Source organism: Eptesicus fuscus, chromosome 5 (assembly GCF_027574615.1).
Source record: "Eptesicus fuscus isolate TK198812 chromosome 5, DD_ASM_mEF_20220401, whole genome shotgun sequence".
Classification (NCBI taxonomy): Eukaryota; Metazoa; Chordata; class Mammalia; order Chiroptera; family Vespertilionidae; genus Eptesicus; species Eptesicus fuscus.
In genome coordinates this window covers 40,565,151-40,588,755 of record NC_072477.1, presented here as the reverse complement: position 1 = coordinate 40,588,755, position 23,605 = coordinate 40,565,151, and the positions used below count along the sequence as shown (strand labels likewise).

The following is a 23,605-nucleotide window of genomic DNA, read 5'->3' as shown; positions in this document are numbered from 1 at the left end:
CCCTCTCTGAGCAGCGCCAGCACCCCACCCATCGGAAACACCGTGGGTCAGACACACCCGCAGCTGGGAAGAGCCTCGCCCACCCTCGGGAACAAGCAAGCACTCACAGGCAATTCAGAAGCATCTGGGCAGCACTGGCACATGATGTGGATGGTGGAGCATGGGAGCCCGCCCTAGAGCCCAGACACCCGGGTCTCACATGCGGGGGGGGGGGGGGGGACAGTCAGGCCTTCGAGTTTCAGCTTCTTCCACGGCAGCTTCCTTAGAGCGTTATCAAAGGAAGCCGACGGCCCAGGCCATTGGGACGGCCGCTGTGGACTCTTTGGTTGGACACATCCACACACCACGGGCTCTCTGGCGCCGGAGAGGACCCGCGGCCTGGGCCAGGGTGCAGAGCGAGTCATGGCAGCACTGCGGAGCGGGGCGCCGGCGGGGCTACCTCCGGCTCAGACGCCCCGCAGCTCTCGCTCTGAGGGATACTGCTGAAGGGCCTTACCCTCGGACGTTTGGAGGACCAGGGTCTTGCTGTACTGGCTGACTCCTGTTTTGTTGAAGGCCTTGACGCGAGCGTTGTAGGTGCTGTTGAAGTGAAGGCCGTCCACGGTGCACATGGTCTCCTTGCCGACGTACACTTCCTGAGGGCCAACAAATAACAGGGAACCCTCGTGAGGCGTTAGGGGGTAGTGTTGCCCAGTGGTTAGGGGAAAAGGTGCTTTGGCCTCAGACCTGGATTTGACTCCTGTGAGCTCTGGGGCCATACGACTGACCTCTTTTAGCCTCCGTTTCCTCATCTGGAAAATGGTTATAGTAATACTCAGCTTATGAGGTTAGTGTAAGGATTGCATGAGGTCACATGGGCAAACTGACTAGCATGGTGCCTTGTATTCAGCACGGCAGCTTAATGAATGGGAGTCATTAGCAGCGAGGGCTTAAAAAATTAAAATGGTGTGTCATAGATAGCATTATGCTTGTTATGATTAGCATAGCATTTACACAGTGTATTATACCTCTGAGCTCTTTAGCCATCAGCGTGATTTGTAAAACACAGATCTGAAGACATGAGGGTGGTCTCCATGCTGTGTTTATAACTCCAACAATGACTTCAGGACTGTTGCATGGACTATGCACTGAAAGCCATAGGAGTATAGGTTTTCATCACAGTACAGAATGAAGGGGGAGGAAACAGGGAAGGGAGAAAGAACGACATTTCAAAGGCTTAAAATAAATCCTAGCTTTATGCATGTTTAGCATAGGGTAGGCATCTGCCTCCCTCTTTAGCTGCACACGTTGCAACATTATGCTGATGTAATGCGTAAAAATAATTCACGTCCAAAGCACAGCCTTAAAACGTCAACTCTCTGGTGGGACACTAAGAAGATTGGAGTCTGGGATGGCAGCATGCTAAGGATTTTATATGGATGATCTAAATGACTCTTAAGAATGCAGGGGGTACATGTTATTATTATCATCCCCATTTTACAACCTGGGGACATGAAGGCTCAACGAGGTGAGGAATGGGCAGCCACCAGCTCGGTGGTGGAGTTTGGACTTGAATGCAGGCATTCAGCCTCCAGAGCTCACAGCACTGCATGGACTTTCTCCTAAGAAGAGCAGGACCATGCCCGGCTGACGTGGCTCAGCGGTTGAACGTCGACCTATGAATCAGGAGGTCATGGTTCGATTCCTGGTCAGGGCACATGCCTGGGTTGCAGGCTCGATCCCCAGTCAGGGGCGTGCAGGAGGCAGCCAATCAATGATTCTCTCTCATCACTGATGTTTCTCTCTCTCTCTTTCTCACCCTCCCTCCATCCCTTCCTCTTCCTTCCTCTCTGAAATTAAGAAAAGAAGAAGAAGAAGAAGAGGAGGAGGAGGAGGAGGAGGAGGAGGAGGAGGAGGAAGAAGAGGGCAGGACCATTTCTATTCAGAGACTCCTTCGTTCATCTCTGATATGGTACAAGGAGAAAGCAGGCCTCAGTTGAGGGCAGGCAGACCCTGCCAGATAGCATGTCCCCAGGAGAGGAGGGAGAGTGGGCCTGAGCCTGCACGGCGGGTCACTGAGGAAGTCACTGGTTTTGGTTAACCAGGAATAGGCTCTCTGCTTACCCGGAACTGACCACCATTGCCATCATCCAGCTCCAGAATGTATCCTTCGGCGGCCACTGCGGACAGAGGCGGCTGCTTCCAGGACAGTGTGGCGCTGTTGTTGTGGGTGCAGCACTCCTCCAGCTGTAGGATGGGGGTTGCTGGGACTGGAGAGGAAGCTAAACAGAAATTAGTGTAACCCTGGCTTCTGTTGAACTGCAAACATTTCAGTGTCTTGGAATGATAAACATTCCTCTGATAAACAAGTGACTAGACAAAGTATGTGGCCCCCCAGGGGTGATGGGGGGACAGAGGGGACCTGCCCAGGATTCCCTCCCTGCCTCCAGGAGTGGGACTGCTTCCTGAGCCACTGTGCTGCCTTCTGCCAAGTCCGGGGGGTACTTCCTCCCTTAACTCAAGGGGAGACGAGTGCTCTGTGCTCACTCCCTTGAGCATCAAAGACACCACCTCTAAGGGAAATGGTTTGCATGGGGGATAAATTTCCAGTCCAGCCCATAAAAGCCTTTTTAACCTATACCATGGCGGATAAATCTATCATAACATTTATTCTGAGCCCTACATCCCAAGTTTATAAACTTGAAATTGCCCATTCCTGAGAAATATCTCTGAAACCACTATATTTCTAAGGTCCTGTCATTTCTTTTAAACCAGTGATTCTATTCGAGGCCTTGTGCATATACGTAGCTAAAACAGTGTATTTTTGAAAATTTGGTATCAGTTGACACAAACAGTGATTTCTCAGTTTTGAAACTTCTGAGGAACTTGACATCATTCTTTCAAGGTAGCTTTACCTTGAATACAGCACTAGCTCAAGTCCGTTCTTTCTGCAGGTATAGAACCATCAACTGGGAGCCTAGAGAGCAGTATGGGAGCGACAGGGCCTGTCAGGGAGGGTCAGGGTGTCCTCGTGACCTTGGGAGAATCTGTCACAGTGTTACTAGTCACAACATAGCCCTGTCTCCATTTGCTGAGTCTTCTGTGTTACTTAAAACTGATTTCAGACATTCAGACATAGAAATGTTAGGTAACGAATCATGAATCATCCAAGTTCCTATATAAACTCGATATATATATCTGGGGACAATGTTTTTACCAACTGCTTAACAATTATTTTTCAGCACCAAAATATGAATTTATTTTTGTAGCACTTTAAAATAGGAGATGAGCCCTGACTGGTTTGGCTCAGTGGATAGAGCATCGGCCTGCGGACTGAAGGGTCCCAGATTCAATTCCAGTCAAGGGCATGTACCTTGGTTGCCGGCACATTCCCAGTAGGGGGTGTGCAGGAGGCAGCTAATCGATGTTTCTCTCTCATCCATGTTTCTAACTCTCTAGCCCTCTCTCTTCCTCTTTGTAAAAAAATCAATAAAATATATTTTAAAAAATAAATAAAATAAAATAGGAGATGACAGTTTGGCTCACATCCAGGGACATTTAGATGAACAAAAGCTAATTGTGGAGGAGGTATGCTGGACCCAAACTGGACTCTGAATGTCATGCATTGAATTAAATCTGCTCCCCCTGCCAGTCAACCCAACCCAGAGGATGGTTAATTTAACAGTAATACAGGAAACAGGTTCTATGCTGGGTAACCTACAAAACAAAAGCAGTGACTATATATATATATATCATGAGAGATGTGAAGGTGAAGCAGGTCAATTATCTTATACTTAAGAAAAGATTGTGATACATTACAAGGAAACCATGCCTGAGTTACTAGAGCAAATATAATTAAATTAAAATTATGACCCGTTAATTGGAGGTGATCAGTTTAGGAAGGGACATCATGTTTCTAGTGTCAATGGCATACAGTGCAGGTGGAACTTATCAGAGAACAATGGCATCTGGAGCCCCAGAAATCCCAGAACATCTGGACATGGAGAAAGGAGATACATTTATCACCTTGTTCAATAGAAAGACTACAGGACTAGATGGAGGAAGGAAGAGAGAGACGACATAACGCCCTCTAACGATTCTAATGACCATCTACACCCAAACAGGTATCACCTATGAGTTGTAATTAGAGGGTTAACTTTAGATTATCATACATGCTAGGAACTTACTTTGTCATTTAAATATTTTCCATATAAAAGGAATACACTTTAGTATATTAACTGTGGAGTAAAATATGATAAGTTCAAGCTAACCATTCTTCAAAGGGCTTCTAAAGACAAGAAATGATTCTCCTTCGGGATATTTGATCTTAACTGGCCATACTGGTTAGAACTTCCATAAATCAACAATTCCTAGAACTCCCTTTATTTCATTATCTCCCCTATCAGTCTCATTTTACCTTTGTTCATGTTTCAGGAAAGTCTACATGTCATCAATTTTAAAATCAAAGAATAAGATCACAATAAGAAACCAATAAGATGGTTTCAACCGGAATATACAAATGCTTGTAATGACTGATAAGAAACTCAAATTTCCCTATATGGACATAGGTATAATGAAAATGTTAATTGAAATACATAGTGTCATGTATAATTAAAGCATGTGAACATCATTTATAAGTCCTCAGTGGATATACTTTAAAAGACCAAAAGGGTAGAAAAAAATCTAACCACTCACTAGTTTTCAGATCTTAACATTGTCCCAGGTTTAAACACATAAGCAAACGAGAGAGAGAGAGAGAGAGAGAGAGAGAGAGAGAGAGAGAGAGAGAGAGAGAGAGATACTAAATAGAGAGAGAGACTAAATGAAGGGTCTTAGAGACATTTGCCTAGTCTAAATCTATTTCTCAATGTGCTCAGAATTATTTTTCCTTTTTCATGATTTACCCCAAAGTGAAGTTGCATATAAAAGGCAAATGTGACAACATTAACCTTTTGCACTCGGATGTCAAGTGTGACTCGACACGGTTAGCATTAGAATAAAGGAATCGAGAAAAAAGCAAGCGAGTGCAAAGGGTTAAGGCTGACATTTTTAGAAAAACATTTGACAGTGGGTGTTATGTTGCCCCATTTTACTTTAGTATTGGGTATAAAATAAATAGTCTACAAGAATCCAAAGTATTTCCAAATTAATTTACCTTTTGTGGTTTGAAAATGGATAGCATCGCAGTTCCTGCGCTGAACTACAAGAAAAAAGGTTTTATTTTATTGAAACTCCTGTCACTGAAGCTACCATAGCTATCTTAATCTTGACACTTTTGTGATCATTCCTAGACATCATTTTTTTTTCTAAAGAACTAATTTCTCCTATCTGATCAGAATTCTAGAACTTAGCATTCTTTGAGCTCATAAAATCCAGCTTCAGGCTAAAAGCCTCCCCTTAGAGAGAAAGGGGCAGCTGTTCTTACTAACTTGCCTGAAGGGGCCTTCCCTTCCCTGAATGGCTCAAAATTAAATTTTGCAACAGTGTCTTCTTATACCAAAGTTTTCAAGTGTTTTAACTTTTTAAGTCCATTTCGTTCAAATTCTATCTCACATTTTTCATATTCATGTAATATTTCCCCCCTAATCCTTCAGATAGTGAACAGTCACAGCCACTCAGAATTCCTCTGTGAAAGGCAGCAGGAGTACGAGGAGGACCCTCGCAGGAGGGAAGTGGGCCTCCCACGATCGACATGAAAAAATAATGATAGGTGGTGGCCTTGAGCACTTACTGAATGCAGGATGTGTGGTGAAGTTTTACGTGTGTTCACTCATTGAATTTTCACAACAATCCCACAGTAACTGGTACTGTTATTATCTCAACTTTGTAGAGGAGGAAACTGAAACAGAAAGGCTGCATGGCTAGTCAGTGGCAGGGCTGGGATTGAGAGCCAAGCTTACATTGCATCCTACTGCCTCTCTAGGTGGCTGTTTAGTAATAGAGCACTAGAGGGAAGCCCCCACACCCAATTCCAAGGGGAAGTTTCTTTTTGGTTTCTACATGGGAATGATAAAGCCTCCCAAGACCTGATGGTATGGATTAATGAAATGTTTCACCGCGCAACCCATGGTAGTTGGGAATGCAATTTTGCTGAGTCACCTTGTCTGAAGGTTCCTTTGTGAACTCACTTCTTTTTCTGGGGGCTGAACAATACAAATGGCATCTGAGGGCAAGTTTAGACTTTAGAGGAATAATAAGCTGTTTCTGGCAAGCCATCACTACTACACTGTTAAGGCTAAACATGAACACAGGTTTTGAGGACATGCCTTTTAGGCCCCCAAACCATGAACAGATTACATGCATGAACAGATTACATGCATGAACAGATTACATGCATGAACAGATTACATGCAAGTAATTGTGTGTGCTCATCTCCATCACTGCCAAACCTCTGGGCACACTTTCTCCATGATTTATAAGAGAGTCTGTTAAGGTCACACTGTCTTTGCCCATGACCTTGGTGCATACTCAGAGCTCTTACATTCAATCTGAGTTAATAAAGTTAAATGTGTCTTAGGTGAGTAGAGAGCAGTTAGGGGATTAGCAGCTGTTGGTATATGTGCTAAAAAGGCTAGATGGAATGTTAAGTCACTGTTTCATCTGGTTCAGAATGAACACACTGGTGTTTCACTTCACCACCCAGACTAGTGACTCTTGGGATACTCTGTATACTTAGACAATTCTGGGGTAATATTTTTCTGGGAGGGCGTAGGTATCTGAAATCTATGCTGAGCCAAGCAGCAGAGTCCTTAATGGATTAGGAAAAGAATCTTAAAACTTCCTTCCCATGACCTGGGAAAAGTTGACAATACCAACTTAGAATTAAGGAAAAACTAAAGAAACAAACAACTGTCCCAAATTACACCCCCCTCCAAAACAAACAAACAAAAACTAACCACACACACAAAAACTAATAAAAACAGAAAACGAAGCTTAATCTATTGTTTTTTATTAAAAAAAAGTCTGAGAGATCAAACACCACTCCCAATAGTATAGAAAGAGTCTAAGATAATTTTCTAATCAAAATGCAACCAGAGAACATGTCATTAAAATTTAGGGATGTTTGAACAAAGCAGGTACCAGCAATCTCCACTTAAATTTCAATTGCTTGGGAGAGATGTGAAATCAGAAAGAGCAGATTAGTTAAATCCTTAGTTAATAGAATAATTTTAGGCAGTGCATTCTTGCTGAATAGCAGCTGGCCTAAATGGAAACATGTAAAAACCAACAACAGAACTATCTTCTTTCATATCAAGAAAAAAAAAAAAAAAAGGCATCTGAGGTGAAATGCCAAAACCAGAGAGATGCTAAAATTTTGACTTAAGAAGTAAAAAAAAAAAAAAGAAAGAAAAGAAAAGAAAAGAAAAGAAAAAGTAAGCAGAAATTTTAGCTGTCGGCTTGAGTCATAACTTTAAATGTATATTTTAAGTAATTTAGAAAATAATTTAACTTTCTACTATAATCCACAGTTAAAAGACAATTGAAACCATTAAAAAACACTGACTTATACATCTTGTTAGTTTCACAATGGTCAGATTCCTTAAAATGCTACTTAAATTTTGGTCATTTATACATGGATTTTGGGATGCAGTTTCTTGAGATTATTTTTTTTTACTGATAAGCTATGAAAGTGCAGTTTATTAAATGACTGCAAATACACTAAAAAATAAAGTCTAAAGCTACACTGATACAGACGTGTAGATGTTAACAGGTATCAAAGAGGCCAGTAGAAGTCTTCACAACAGCCAATCAAGTTCCAGGGCATCATGAGCTTTGGCTTTTTCCTTCCGTCGAAAGCATCTGACAGATACACATTATTCAGGTTCTAAAGAGGAATGGCTCTCACTGAATTAAACTTCAGGAGCACAAAACAAAGCATATAAATGAAATCTGCAGAGGGACACCAATCAGAAGTAAATTAAATTAAGATGAAGTGTTAAAAAGAAAAGGAAAAGGGAATAATCCAGCTTCCTACCCAATGACCTGTTATATCATCTTCATATAATAGGTGATATAATAGGTCACCTATTATACATGACTGCTCTGCATAATTTTGTCCCGGGTGAACTTCTGCGGTGTGTGTGTGTTTTGGCCTTTAGAGTGCTTGGCTCTCTGCTGTATGCACAGAATAATGGGCTGTACACACAGCTGGGCCCATGCTTCTCTCTGGTGCAGCCGGAACAGCCGAGGGACGATGCTTTAGGAATGTGACCTGTGAGGCCTAGCCCATTAACCTGAAGTTCCCAGACCAGATGAAGGGCCTGTTCACTCCAACACAATGGTTACCATCCTACCAAGTGGCCTGGACTCCACGGTGGGCAGAAGGACATGACTCAGAGTGACAGTGAACGGGGGAGGAGTGGCTCTGCCAGCTGATGGAAGCTCTTCAGAGTCCGAAGGCTTTACCCTCCACCTGTCCCTCCTCTCCTGCCCCATCACCAAGGCGAACTGGGTTGGCTCAATTTTTTCTCTCCCACCAAAAGCCCTTACATTGTCCTTTTGTGACCTATTTTCTCTTTTGAGCTGCTTGTGACATAACCTTTGAACAATTTTACCTCCTTGAAAGAATTGGGTACAGAGAGATGCTGATGGAGGGGCATTGCCTGGGGCTCTAACCACTACTCAGATAGCTGTATTTCACAGGCCACTGCATAGGTCTTAAAGAAAAAATTATTTTTATCTATTTATTTAAAAATATATTTTTATTGATTTCAGAGAGGAAGGGAGAGGAAGAGAGAGATAGAAACATCACTGATGAGAGAGAGGATTATTGATCGGCTGCCTCCTGCATGCCCCCCTACTAGGGATGGAGCCTGCAACCTGGGCATGTGCCCTTGACTGGAATCGAACCCAGGACCCTTCAGTCCGCAGGCCAATGCTCTATCCACTGAGCCAAACTGGCTAGGGCATATTTATTTATTTTTAAATACGTTTTTATTTATTTTTAGAGAGACAGGAAGAGAGAGGGAGAGAGGGAAATATCTGCCTCCTACACACCCCTACTGGAGATCTAGCCGGCAACCCAGACATGTGTCCTGACCAGGAATTGAACCGGTGACCTCTCAGTGCATGGGACAATGCTCAACCAACTAAGCAACACCAGCCAGGGAAAAGAAGAATATTTAAACAGCAAGAAAGAGTTGCTGCAACAAAAAACTAAATTTCTTAAGTTTCAGAGAGGAATTTAGTTATTCCTCGAAGAAGCCGCTTAGTAAGGCACTAGCTTTACAGTACAAACTGGAAGTTGCAGATGTGGATTCCGGAGTCAGGTTCCCTGGCTTGAATCCTGGGCCTGGCACTCACTAGCTGTGTGAGTCTCGGCAAGTAACTCAGTCTTCCTGTGCTGCCTAGTAGCACTGTGAGAATAAAATGAGTTAATCCATGGAAAGCACTTAGAAGAGTGATTTGGTAAGCAGTCTATAAATGCTAAACATTCTTGTCACTGCAACAAAGCATTTTTGTTTGCAATCTATACTCTACTTCAATATGAATGAGGGCATTGTCCCGTAGCAATACATATTGCACAACAAAATGAGAAAACTGAAAATAAAAGAGGGTAAAGATCAATTAAGAAGCTAAGTTTCACTGCGTGATGTGAGCCATCAGTACATGGCCCTACACCTTGCAGAGCTATATGATTCTGTCTATCTGATAAAGGAAGCATGTAGATTTTTTGTAGGAAACAAAAATTTTAAAGTATGTGTCTTTTAAATCATTTCTTATGTGGATGCTTAAATTGGGAGAAGCAAAGAGCAAATAAATTTCTTACAGAAACATCAGAAAGTGACTAATCATGGAGAACAGATCCATGACTGCCAGGGGTTGGGGTTGTGGAGGGAGGGGTATGGCTGGCTATAAGGGGTAACCCGAGGGAGATCTCTGTGGTGTTGCAATAGTTCTGTACCTCAATTGCAGTGATGGCTACACACCTGACAAAATGGCATAGGACTAGGCACACACAATGTGCCAATGTCCATTTCCTGGTTTTGACATTATTTGATAGTTAATATTTTTCAAATGGATATTAGTTACTCTGCCATTAAAATATCATTGCATGATTGGTTTGAGTTTCTATTTTGATTTGAAAGAGTTTATTTCCTTAAGATAATTTTAAGTATTTCTTCTTTCCCTCAGCCACACCTAAATCTCAGAGATCTTACCATAGCCTTTAATCACATAAATAAAAACATTAACATTTATTTCAAATTTTCGTTTTCTTTCTCTATCCAGGCTCAATTTTTCTGACCAGTACTGGCAAGCCGCTGATCCTCTCAACTTCCCACTAATCCATGTCTAACCATTTGCTCACTATCTACCCATGTGGAAGCAGTCATTGCAATTCTGAACTCGCTTGATTTTTGTTAATATTTCTGGGTTACTTTTTGCAATAAGATAACATTTATGTACTGTGATGTGCTCTCTCTCTCTCTCTCATTCTTTTTGGCCAGCTATTCTCTGATGCTGAGCCTCTGAAATCCCTAAGATTCTCAAACTGACAAGCATCGAGTTTGTTCTGAGAGGTAGGTTACACAGCTACAAGGTACGAGTCCATTACACGACAAGAAAGGAGCCATTCAGGGTTTTGTAACATTAACCATAGGCGTGTGTGTTTACCTTCCCGCCTCTCAGGTGATTTATAAACCTGGCAGCTGCCTTTTGTTTGCCTTGACCCTGCTTCAAGCACCAGTCTCCACTCGGCACCCACCTTTCATCTGCACGAAGTCCAGCTGGTGAATGGACTGCAGCAGAGGGCTGTTGTCCAGACTCAAGTCGAAGTCTGTGGTCATCCTGGGAGTGAGCGTGCCTTTCCCCCACTGGTCCTCAGTCAGGTGCACTCTCCTTATGAGGGCGTCAGAAATCTAGTCACATCAAAGACCACAGCCTAAGAAGTACACCACCACAGTGGCCAGAGAACACTGCCCTCAACTATCCCCGAGTGTCACCAGCAACTTCCTTGGGACTCACACCTCCCTGACTCTGTGCAGGTGGTGAGGAGCCGGTTAGGGTGAGGGTGACCCATGATTTATCATGCAAATCTGGACACTTTTGTGAGTCAGAGGGGGTGATATAAAAGTCAGTAGCTGTTAATTGGTCTAATAGACAAATCTGGATGGATGATTATGCTATTTGTGACCCATCAGCTTAAAGCCAGCAACATTAAATAGTGATATGCTTGGTGACTAATGAATCCTATTAGAACCAACAACCCTGAGGGCTGGGTATCCTGTCAAGACTTGGAAATGAGCTTTACAAGAAGTTTAGAGAGGCTGCCTATGATAATCTGTAAATTCTTTGGCAGAGAGCACTTTCATTTCTTATATTTAGTCTCTGTCATTCTTGGCCAGTTTGTCAGAAAGTGACTTGCAAGTGATCTACATATTCCTTAATTAAAGGTCCCTTACTCATTGGGATTGAAAGTTAAATAAAATTCAACTGACAATCATAGCATCTCATTAAAACAACTAATACTGAAGAAATCATGAGACATCCAAGGAGTTGAAAAACTTCACTTTTTTGGGGGGGAAATCACTGACATATTGACAGTAGGAGGTGTCAAGAAGATAGAAACCTTTCATACTTAGGACGGGTGGGAATCTGGCCTTGGTAGAGTCAATCTCATGGGACACTGAGAATCTGAAGCAGAAACTAATTGATACTTACCTGCAAAAAGCCACTAGGGTCATTTTCCTTTATCACCTCCAGGCAGTACTCCATGAGACCCGTGGTCTGGCGCAGTTTCACTGTGCAGTGAGAGATCTGATCTCGAACCACCTAGGATCGATGACAGAACGGAATGGTCCAAAAATGGCAGAGAGTAGAAAAGAAGCAAACTGGGACGGTGGAAAGCTGCTTCAAACCAGAATCCAAGAGCATCCTGGAGCAAAACTAAATTTATGAGACTATTTTGTGGCAAAGCCTGCTGTGGACAACGACCCCAGAGGACAGCTTGGATAATGGCTCTTACAGGAACTTGTAACAACAGGACCCACCAGAAAGGCCTGCAGATTGAAATCATGAGAATCTGGCTAGCTTGGTACCTCAAAGGACATCTTCCCCGGGTCCCCCTTACTCTCCTCTTCTGGGAAGCAGGTGACCCTGAGCTGCTGGAAGTGGGGGGTCACGGAGAGTTTGTGAAGGAGCTGAGCCACCTGGGGTTCGGCTGCAGCTCCCGCTCTGGAACACAGTAGCCCCACCTTCTCCCACCACTGCTTGTCCCTTCGAAACAGCAGACATGACCATCTGAACCCAGTTCCTTCCTCAGTCTGACTCTTCAGGTGGGTGGTGGAGTTGGGGTGGAGGTGGGACTTGCTGAAAGACCATGAGCTAATGACCAGTAAGCCAGAGAGAGAAGGCTGCAGAATTAAGTTTTAAGAATAACCCACTTAGAATCAGCTCATTTTGGAAAGCAGTTTTAAAGGCTGTCCTATTTGCCAAGCTGTGAGTCAGCTTTAACCTAGAAAGGCAGTTTCTGCCTCTGGGAAGTTGCCCAGTGTCAAATGCAAGACAGGCCCTGAAAAGTTTCTTTCTTCAGAGATGTTTATCCTGTGTGTCCGCTGCTCAGTGACCCAAATCCCGAGGTGGTTTCTGAAGCACAGAGTTGAACAAGACTTTTCTAGGAATTGAAATCACTCACATGCGGATATTCATGCTACTTTGCAAAAGCCTCAAAAACATCCAGCAGTCCAGATTTTATAGATAATAACTAAAAGGAGTTTAAATAACAATTAGTTAATGTCTTTTCATTTGTTATTATAAATTTATTTTACTTTAAAGATTATTACATATACTTTCTAAAACAATTGAAAAGGAGATGGAGAAAAAAATAAAATCATCTCACCTCTCTTTATTTTTTCTGTTTAATAAATACTTTTTCTCATAGTGTGCTCATCATAGCATCTGGAGGGATACCACTAATGAATTTTTAGTCTAAGTAAATATTAACATTCTATTTCTCCTAGTTCAAGAAATTCTTTTAAAATATAATGTATACTATCCCATCACAGTTTAAAACAAATTCCCCTAAGTATGAGGTAATCCTTTTTCTTTCTTTTTTTTTTTTTTTTTCCTACTTGAGGTACAACTACTTTAAAGATGCATGCTTGAACTTATTCTTCACAGGTCATTTTGGTCAGTGCGGGGAGTTTCTATGTGTTCCATCACGTCTTAAAGCAAGATAACCAATTAATGCTTGGAACGGACTCATTTGTGAGTTACAGGTGAAGCACCTTGGCCATTAGATTCACCGAATACAATAAAGAACCCTCCTGCTATTTTCCTAGAGTTGAATGTTATCTCCCATATTATCATTACATTCACTGAAACTTTTTTTTTTTTTTTGAGAAAGAACATCTTTATTTTTGTCACATGCCACCATACAGGCCTTCTGTGACTTTTTGCTCCTACATGGTGGGAAGCAGAGGACCACAGAATTTGCCAAATGAAACCGAAAGGAATTGCCCATTAATAACAGGCTTGCGATCAATAATAATTGTGGCTTAATTATTAGAGTTGGGCCCCTAATGAGTTCTGATGGGAGCAGCTGAAGGTTAGAAGTTGTTACAGTGTGCCTAATTTTCCAAATGTCTTCATTGTAATAGATTAACTGAACTTCTAGCCAGTAGTAGTTTTATTGGGATTGAGCTAATTACTGGCTTAAATTTGTTGCATTTTCTTTCTAGTAATGGCTGTAGCCAGTCAAATGCTATATAATTATTTTAAAATTCTTTGTGAACTTGAGCAGATATTCCTTCTTCCCTTCCTTCTTTCTTCCTCTCTTTCTTCTTTCTTCCCTCCCTCCCTCCCCAATCTCTCTCTCTCTCTTGCCTATGATGAATCAATGGTAAAATAGCTGAGGTAAGTAGTTTGACAAGCCAATAATATCATTAGTGTAAATTTGTACTCAGTGATATGGCCATATAATTAGTTTTTAACAAACATAATGGGATCATAGCAGGCAATACATAGTAAATAATAACAAAGATAATGATGACAATAATAATAATGATTCTAACAAAATTCAACAGTACAGTAGGATTCAAAATCAAGCATTCTATAGATAATTACAATTGGGATATGGAGACCCTTTATAAATATGAAGAGCTCCATAAAACAGTAAGCTTTATCAATATCCCTCGGCATTCTCACTGAGTAATTTTGTTGGTATGTTAGTTTACCAACCACATATGGAAATTAAAGATTATACTTTTCCAGAATATTTTTGAATAACTATAACTTTCTTTTTCCAGAGGATCTGGGAGTTGAAAGGTAACTAAGACACCTATCACACACTATTCAACATATGAATTCATTAAAAAATATTGGAGATAGAATACACTTAAGATAATTATTTCAAATTCTGATTATTACATAAATAACAATAATTATCAGATATTTCCTTGGGTTTAGCAAATGAAAAATAGCATTTGTAAAGTTCCTGAGAAAAGCATAGGTCTCATTAGTGAGACATTTTACTGTAAGTTGTCACAAATTCCCTGTGAGGGTCACACAGAGATGACAATACTCAGGGCCTTGTTCAGCGAAGGCAGACCTGGGAAGGATGTTAACAAACACGCAGACAGGACAGGGAACCCGGGATCCAGTCTATCTGTTTGTCATGAGGATATTGCCCAGGAGTTCCAAATATGACCTGGTAATATTTCTTGAAAGCTCAAAAGCTTTTCTTCTCTCCAGTAGCTTTCTGACATTTGCTTTAGTTCATCACATCCTGAAAATAGATATTTGGCTCCTAGTGCTTTTTTCAAATCACAAAATAGTATCAACTGTAATTTACATTTCAAACAGTTTTCCTAAAATATGGCCACATCTGCATATGTCTCAAAGCCTTTTTTTAAAAAAAGCTTTTAAAAATAGCTCACCCAACTTTGTGAACTATTTTGTAGGATGATCAATTATAAACTCAGCCCACTAAAGAATGTCTGAGGTTCAGAGACAGTGATACCCATGTGTAGGCTAATTCTACACTATAAAATACTAGAGGCCCAGTGCACGAACTTGTGCATGGGTGGGGTTCCTCAGCCTGGCCGATGATGGGGGCTAAGTGGGGCCGGCCACAGAAGGTTGTCTGTGGGAGTGCACTGACCACCAGGGGGCAGCTCCTGCATTGACTGTCTGCCCCCTGGTGGTCAGTGCATGTCATAGTGACTAGTCGACCAGTCGTTCAGTCAACAGGTCGTAACAGTCGCTTAGGCTTTTATAAATATAGGTGGTTTATGAAGAGTAAGCCTCTAGGAGCCCTTTTTCAGTTTGCTGAGTGAAACCAGATTTCCAGTCATTCTCTCTCCTTAATAACATCAATAATAATAGCGAATATGTATTGGGTACTGTGCTCAATGTTTTCCAATGTCAGATGAAGTGATGACTACTTCAGCCTTATTTCACACACAGGAAAAAGACATGGAGGCGTAACACTTGCCTACAGTTAGAGACCCAGTAAATGATAAAGGGTGTCCTCAAACCCCATTCTCTCTGACACGGAGGCTGGGCTCTTCACCACTCAGCTCCATCTTGCCTCTGAACAGAGCTGCTCAATGTGCTGAAGCCATCAGTGCTCTCAGAGCGGGCCTGAGCAGACTGAAAAGGCTGTCTTTATACACGCTCACTTTCCAGCACCCCGCGCCTTTCGGATTGCTCAGGAAGAGAAAGTTGCCAGAACACACACACACACACACACACACACACACACACACACACACACACACACCTCTCTCCTTTGTCAGCAAAAAGCTTCCCCAGGGAACTCGACCAAAGGAAGCGGAAGACCATAAGATGATCCCTGCCGGACTGTGAGGGATGGGTTAGCCAACAAAGATAGAAAGAACTGTGCTTGGCAAGGGATGTCCCTAAAAGGCCAGTCTTTTCTCACAAATCCGAGTCGCAACAGAAGTGTCAAGAAAGGGAAAAGGCAGGAGGAGAAAAACAGCGAGGGAGACAGGGAGGCTGGCATCGGTAGTCACAGCGTTGGCATTGCTGGCTGTTTTTAGAAGCAGTGACAGATACAATCAGCTGAAACAGCAGAGAAACAAATCGCTCGAGACAGAAGACAGAACAGCTTTGCTGCCGTGGGGGACACCCAGCCACCTGTCTCTGGTTTCCATAGCTCTTTGGGATCTGGGGCAGGGAACTCCGCCCTGGGCAGAGTGAAATGGGGGCAGGCCCCTCTGCTCAGTGCTCAGCAGCCCCCAAGAGCTTTAGTGCACCCTGCTGGGCAGAGCCCCAGTGATGCCTTAAATCCATCTGCATCCACAGCACAGCCTATAACACGCGTTTTCATCCAGTACCATCTGCAGAGGCAGCACTAAGGAGGGGACTGGGGAGCTTCATGCCACCTTTTGATATAAATAAATGATGCTTTCTTAATCTCTGATTCCTCTTCCATCCAGATTCCTGCCCTTACATCATTCCCAATAGGAAACTTGAAGTTGCTACGATAGTCACCATCCATATAATTGATCACAAACTGTTCGTTGTGTTCTGTTTTGTAATGCCAGGAAAGTGTCTACAATATTTTAGAAAAGACATTTCCATTGAGAAAACATTACAATGTTATGGCTAGATACTAAAACCATTGGCCCATTATTTAGGGAAAACCCCAGCTGTACAGCTCATTTCCTAAAGATAACTGTGTTTTTATTTTAGATCACTCTATGTGATTGATTCAAAAGGTATCTTGCGTTCTGCTATAGCAACAAGAGATCTGGATTTCTGAAGCATGCTAAAATGAAGGGCTAGAGTGGCGATCTGTTAATAATGTCAGAGCAGCGACAGAAACCGAACACATGCATCAGTCCTCATGACTACCTGGATGGAGCAAGGCCAGGGTGCAGTGTGCTAACCATCGTCTTCCTCCCTCCAAGCTCTGCCGAATCCCACAGGCGAGAATGTAAGCTGCCACTAGCACACACCTCCCAAAGTTTGGGCAACTCCAGGGCCAGTTCTCCCATGAGCCCCTCTGTGACCCTTTCAGCTGCAAGTAATTTTACCCTCCTCCCAACTTCCATGGCACTGGCCACCTCTCCTCTGAAAGCTCTCTCTCTACCTGTGTTGAAGTCTTCTGTGGGTGTGATTTATCTCATCCTCTGAAATGTAGGCTCTGGAAGGGGGTGTCTCACCCTGAGCCACCTTCTCTCTCCTCCCCTGCTCCCCCACCCAGCACTCAGCTCCTAGCAGGTGTGCAGTAGGTGCTGGTGGACTGATGAGAGGGTAGAAGTGTGCATTGTACTTCTACCAGCCAGAGGCAGTACAGATTCTGGGCTCCGAAGCCAGGTTACCAGCACTGGAATCCTGGGTCCTTGGACCAGTTCCTAATATCGTGGAGCCATGGTTTCTCACCTCTAGAATGGGGGTAAGAGTAAGAGTGACCTTGTAGAGGTGTTGTGAGGAATTGAGGAGTTGGTCCCCAGTTTGAACAGTGCTGCCTCAAAGCAGGGGTCCCCGAGTGTGAGTGATTGCTATTAGGAAAGCCGGGGCTTGGTGGCCAAGGATGCTCATTCTGTGTTGCTCCCTGGGCAACTATAGAATCACATTTCAGAGCATGTCTGGATTTTAATTCAGCTTAAGAAAATGGCGACTCTTGAAGGATTTTTCACTCAGACCTAACGTGACTATTTTGGAGGAAAATGTTTATGGAGTAGAAATATTTTCCAGATTGTTGCAGCTACATTGATAAGATTGATATCCACCTGGTAAAACGTTCAGGGAATTTTTTGGGGTAAAAAACAGTAGTTTTAATACTGTTCCCACCGTCCTCCCCACATATTAGGAATCACTGCATATGTTGCCGTGAGACACAGCCCAGGGGTCCGTCAGGGAACTAAAAAGCAAATAACTTGATCCCAGGCTTTAGGAGATTGGAGTCTGGAAACTGATGAGCTAGAGCAGTGGTCGGCAAACTCATTAGGCAACAGAGCCAAATATCAACAGTACAACGATTGAAATTTCTTTTGAGAGCCAAATTTTTTAAACTTAAACTTCTTCTAACACCACTTCTTCTAACACCACTTCTTCAAATTTTTTAAACTTAAACTTCTTCTAACACCACTTCTTCAAAATAGACTCGCCTAGGCTGTGGTATTTTGTGGAAGAGCCACACTCAAGGGGCCAAAGAGCCGCATGTGGCTCGCGAGCCGCAGTTTGCCGACCACTGAGCTAGAGAAAGCCATGTAGGTAAAACTAGCCATTATTCCACACTTTGCGAACTAAGCATGACACAGGTGCCTCCTTTGAAAGCCCAGGGCCTTGCTGATTACCTTCAGCTCCAGGGCACAGGCTCCACCAGGCGGGGCCCGAGTTGGTGGTAAGATGAACCTGGGAGGGTCTTCCAGTTAGACTCACCACCAGGAAACAGTATTGGTCTCTCTGGAAGGAGTGTTATAATCCCCAGCCTTGAACACTTTTCTTTCCACACTCCTGGTTCAGATTCAACTTCAAGATGTGCAGTTTTCTCTATCAAGGACTCTTCCGTGCCTCTCCTTGATCAAATTGTGCTTTTGCTATCTCATTAGGAACACTCAAAGACATCGTTCTGATCCGGTGCCAGAGGAGGTCTCACTGGCCACCTTCATCGTGGGCATAGCTCTCGTCAGCCCTTTCTGGGCTGGGCCCCTTGGTCACAGCTCAGCCCTCTGTCTGCCTCCATTCTACAAGCCCCTTCAGTGACAGCTGGCCAAGTCACAGAGGCAGGGGAGAAAGGGTTATATTCCAGCCACATGATGGCCCTGGCTTTGGGGAAGGAAGAAGCAGGTATGTGGCTCTTAATGTGTTTAAGAGGAGCAGCAGGTGGGCATTGGAGGAGGGTGCCTTAGAGGAGGCAGCTGGAGTGGGGGTTTTCTTCACCTCTGGGGAGAAGTGGACAGCTTCCCAGGGGAATGGTGCTCTTTATGGTGCTGCCTGGCTCCCTGTGCGCCTGAGCTCCAGGTCCTGGGGTGGAGGTGGGGCACATAGGAAGGACTGGTGACTGCTGTTCAGGGCTCAGCATGGCAGTTTTGCTGCAGGCCTTGCCCAGGCCTCACGCCCCTGTTAGCATCTGGTTTCTTGCCTTGTTTCTCGTAACCACGAACTGGGTACTGGCCTGGCTTGAAACTTCCCTGCCACCAAGCTTTAGTCTAAAATCTTGTCAGTTGTGCTCTCTTATTTCTTCATTTTCAAACTTTTCCTTGGGTCTCCTACTGGATCCTAGTCTTTTAGACGTGGGGAAGTTTTCTTATCCTCTAGGGACTAGAGCCTGTTCCAAACTTGCATGGATACCTGATACTAACTGCAATGGTCACCAGCTCTCAGCTCCGCTGCAGTTGTGCCCACTCACCGCTGCCCACTATGGAAGCTCCCTGATGCTCTCCAACAGAGAGCTTATGGTCAGACCTCATTTCTTACCCCCCTCCCCCCCCTGCAACCCAAGGCCAACACTGCACACCCACCATCCACTGGCCGCCGCCCAGAGGCTTGCTGGCCATGTATGTAGACCTGTGGTGACTTCCTACTTCTGAGCTCCCCTCAGCTGGGCTCTTCTCATCTACCCAGCCTCCTCTCAGCTGCTGCTGCCCTGCTCCAATGGGGCGGTGAATGGGGTATCACCTGCTCCAGGACAGTCCTTCTGCCAACAGGGACCCAGACTTGTAATCAATTGATTCCACCTTGTGATGGCAAGTGTGTACAGCTGTCCAAATGCACGATTCACTTCAAAGTTAAGACAACTCTTGTTTGCCTTCTGGGAAGTACACACTCCATTTCCCAATTCAAAACCACATTGTGTCTCTGTATGGCCACTCTGATCACCCTGCCTAAAATTTCAATCACCATCTCCAGTATTCCCCATCCATGTTTCCTTATTTTTTTTTTTCTTAGCATTTTTCACTAATATACTGGATATCTTACTTATCTTGCTTATTATTTTATCCTTCCTGGTAAATATAAGCCCCATGAGGACAGGGATCTTTATTTATTTTATTATGCCTGTACCCAAAGCAATTTCTGACCCAGAGGAGTCACTCAACAAATCTAGCTGAGTAAAATGAAGAAGTGAGTGGTGAATAAAGGGCTATGCCCACTCCTTGCCAGCCAGGCCTCTGCCCTCCCAAGGCTGTGGGCATCCTGCCTCCCCTCCCGTCTAGCCTGTTTGTCACAGCCCGAGGAGCCCAGCTCCGTGGCTTTCTGGTCCCCCCACGGCCCAGCACTCACCTTCAGCTTGTGCTCATGCTCCTTGTTGACGCGGGCAAGCAGCTGGGCTTTCCTCCTGTTGAGGGCATCGATAAGGGCATCACACTGGGCCACCAGGCAGGCCTCAAACTCCACACTGTTCTCCTGTGTGAGAGAGCACACCTCTCAGCCATAAGCTGCCTGCGTGCCTTGGGCTGCCAGGGAAAACCTGCGGGGAACCTGGCGCTAACTGCACTGTTCACCAGCTCCCAGCTCCCCCGAGCTTGCCCGTCCACTGTGGGGTAGAGATCCCCACTGAAGGGAAGGAAGAGGAGCTCTGACCACAAAAAAAACTGTGTTCTACTCAAAATTTAGATAAAAAAGGATGAATATCACTTGATCAACTTATTTTTAGCAAAAGGGAGTCACCTCCAAAGTCTGAATTATATTAAATAAAATCAAGCTTTGTAGAGTTGCACATGAATCCTTTTGAAGGCTGGCATATGTTCAGCTGTGTTTGGTGGAAGGTGACATTCAGATAGGCTGGTTGCCTGAGGGAGTGGGTATTGTTAAGGCACAAGAGATGAAAGAGTCACTGAATTCGGGAAAGAAATAAGAAAGAGAATGGCAATGGTCTTCAATAGTAAACAATAATCAGATGACACCGGAAGTTTGTAAGATTAATCATGGGCAAAAGTGCTCCTTTCAGTAAGGAAAGCAAAGTGAACATAAATGGGTAGGTTGCTAAAGTCAGACATGAACCAACAGCTTGTGGAGGAAGATAACCACATTCTAAATGAATGATAGCTTCCCCACGATGCTTAAGTTGAATGCTGGATCTACATTTTTTAAATTCATTACACATTAATTTTAAGCGATTCTTTCACTAAATTATAAGCAATGTTAAGTTTTGGTTTTCGTGGCACTTGCTTTGAGTTCTGAGAGGAGTCCCCTGGAAAACATCATTTAAGAGCGTTCTCTGTCCCATGCAGGGTAATATTGGGAGGGAGAGGGGAGCTTATGATAGGCTCTGATTAGACCAGAAGGAAAGCTTTGTCTGATAAAGAGGTGGGGTTCTGAGGCAAGCCTGGGGCTGCATATTTTATGCCAGCAAAAGCAAAGAAGAGGCTCTATTGCTTGGGGAATAGAAGGACATGTACAGCTGTTAGGTTGTTAAGGAATCAGAAGTTTTAACATGGGCATCTATGCCAAAAATAGGCAAAGAAATCAGTGTGAGATGATTTAGAAAGAAGGCTGACTTACATTAAAAAAGCCATTTCTGCCTTGACATGGGTTAATTATTAGTTCAGAAAGACAATTTAATGGAGGGCAGAGCTCAGGTTACTTCTCTGAGGTAAATTTCAAAACACAAGAATGGTAAACAGTGAAGAAAGTCATTATTTTAGCATGTCATGCAATTTATGGCTTCTCCCCTTTAGCTCTAGGGAAGAATTCACCAGCTTCCAGATGCTGGCTGATCTGTTGATCATTGTGCCCAGATAAAGCAATCTGAAATTACAGTCACCAGGAGATTGTGGTTGAAAAATATTTAAGTATCTAAGTAGAGGAGAAGCATCACTATGAGGCAGAAAAGAAGGAAAGAGGAAGAAAAGGAAGGAAGAAAAAGAAGAGCAAGTACGATTTGTTTGTTACCATTAGATAAGATATAATCATTGCAAGGTGCTTTGGGAACCTATAGAGTTTAAAAAACTTAACAACAATGACTCTAAATTCACAAAGAAGTGGACCCCTTTCTAAATACACGGCAGTGAAGAATTAGGACCTCTGTGTGGAGGATAGGAACTACTTGGAAAGCCAGGTTCTTTCTGGCTACTGGCAAACGTAACACCTCGAGAAGGAATATGTCAGAAGCTGGTCTGTATGTGTATTTGTATGTAATGGAAGAGACAGAGCAGAAGAAAAGAAATAGGATTTCCCCCACAACACATAAAAATAAAAGAGAAGAAACAATCCCCCTCATCACATCGTTTCATCTTATCCTACGAGGCTTGCTGCCTGTCTCAGGTGCTGCCGCCTCAGGTACCTGGATCTGCTGGACCATGTTGCGGAGCTGCACCAAAAACTCCTTGGCTTCTTTGGCCCTGTCCGACAGCCCGTTCAGCGCCTGGGACAGCTGGCTCTGCAAGACAAAGAAGGAAGACATGGAGCTATAATCACATGAAGTAACAACAAGGTCAAACAAGGCTGTGTTGACCTGAGACCCAAGAGTCCTCGGCCCCCTCAGATTGCTCTTGTCTGAGTCAGGCCACTTAGCCGACGTTGGTACATGTGGATTCTGATATCAAGGGCCTCCAGGTGCCTTCCATAGGCTCTGAGTAGCTTCTCTTCTGATAAAGTGAGACCTTCTGGCCACGCAGTCAAAGGCCCTGGCCCGCTGATATTTGCCTGGAATGTCCTCATCTCATTAAGTATTAATTCAGCAATAATTTATTCAATGCCTATTATTTGCAAGAATTAAAAAAAACACAAGCAGAGTCGGATGATCTGATAATTATCAACATTATTTAGCCCAAAGGCCTATGGGTGTGGGGTTGGGGCAGAAGGAGTGAAGAGAGTCAAGAACAGGATGAGGGAAGGAAGGAAGCATCTCAGTGTGATGCTCTGATGCCATTGAAATGGAAAGATAACTAACTACAAGGGCACAAGTGAGGTTTAGTGTATTCACTAATGTGAAAGTTCCTGCTAGTTAAGGGTAGTGGTTAAGGGAATTATTCTGCATTAATAAATGCTGCCAGTTACTGGCTGTTCAAACTTTTACCCATAGTTTTACCTCATCCATAAAATGAGAAGAATACTGTTACTCTTGGAGGTTGTGGGCATTGCATGATATACGATCCCTAAAGCCACGCTGGTGGATGGTGCATGCTTAATAAACATTGACTGTTATCAGTTCTTATTTACCTTCTTCCTTCCTGCTCACAGATATCTGCTGACTGCCTGGGGACATTTGAAGGGGAGATTCCTGTAGAGGAATGTACTTTATCACTTGTGCTTTGATTTATGTACTCAGACTCTGGGAGGCTAGACCAACAGCATAACAGAATAAAAAAAAGCATAAAATGAGACTACACTTGCTGAAAGGGCTACTCAATTCTTTATTACTAGGCCCCAACTGCACTATAATTTGGGGTAAAGTTTTCTCCTCAAGAACTTTTTCCAAGAGCCCAAGGGATGAAGGGAGAAAAGAGGATCTCATTTGGAAGAGCAAGCAATAAAATGAGAGACACATTCCATAGGAGATATTTTTCACTGTTCTTTGGAACTAACTCATAGCCCTTCTTTTTCTGAATGAGTAGAAGCTGGCTGGGCCACCCGAGTTTCCTCCCCCTTTTGACTGTAACCTTCACCTTAGTAACATTTGGAGGTTGGAGTACAGAAGCCAAATTCATTCAATTACACAGAACTGGAGCACCTGATTTCTTGTATTCCAGCTTTGCAATTAACTGTCTATATA

The 23,605-nt window shown here is 43.5% G+C and overlaps 1 protein-coding gene across 20 annotated transcripts in view; it reads right to left on the bottom strand.

Annotated features, from left to right (window-relative positions):
- The window catches only part of TRIM9 (tripartite motif containing 9), an 88,781-nt gene that overhangs the window by 20,626 nt on the left and 44,550 nt on the right, over positions 1 to 23,605 (bottom strand). For 10 of the 20 annotated variants that reach the window (XM_054715491.1, XM_054715496.1, XM_054715492.1 and 7 more), the window contains exons 2-7: positions 22,175 to 22,270; positions 20,173 to 20,295; positions 11,641 to 11,751; positions 10,685 to 10,838; positions 2,104 to 2,261; positions 497 to 635 (exon numbers count right to left, since the gene is read on the bottom strand). In XM_054715491.1, coding sequence (XP_054571466.1) covers positions 497 to 635; positions 2,104 to 2,261; positions 10,685 to 10,838; positions 11,641 to 11,751; positions 20,173 to 20,295; positions 22,175 to 22,270 — 781 coding nt within the window. Of the gene's footprint in view, positions 1 to 446; positions 636 to 2,103; positions 2,262 to 10,684; positions 10,839 to 11,640; positions 11,752 to 20,172; positions 20,296 to 22,174; positions 22,271 to 23,605 lie in introns of those variants that run through there. The other 10 variants (XM_054715493.1, XM_054715498.1, XM_054715503.1 and 7 more) reach the window with 6 other exon arrangements.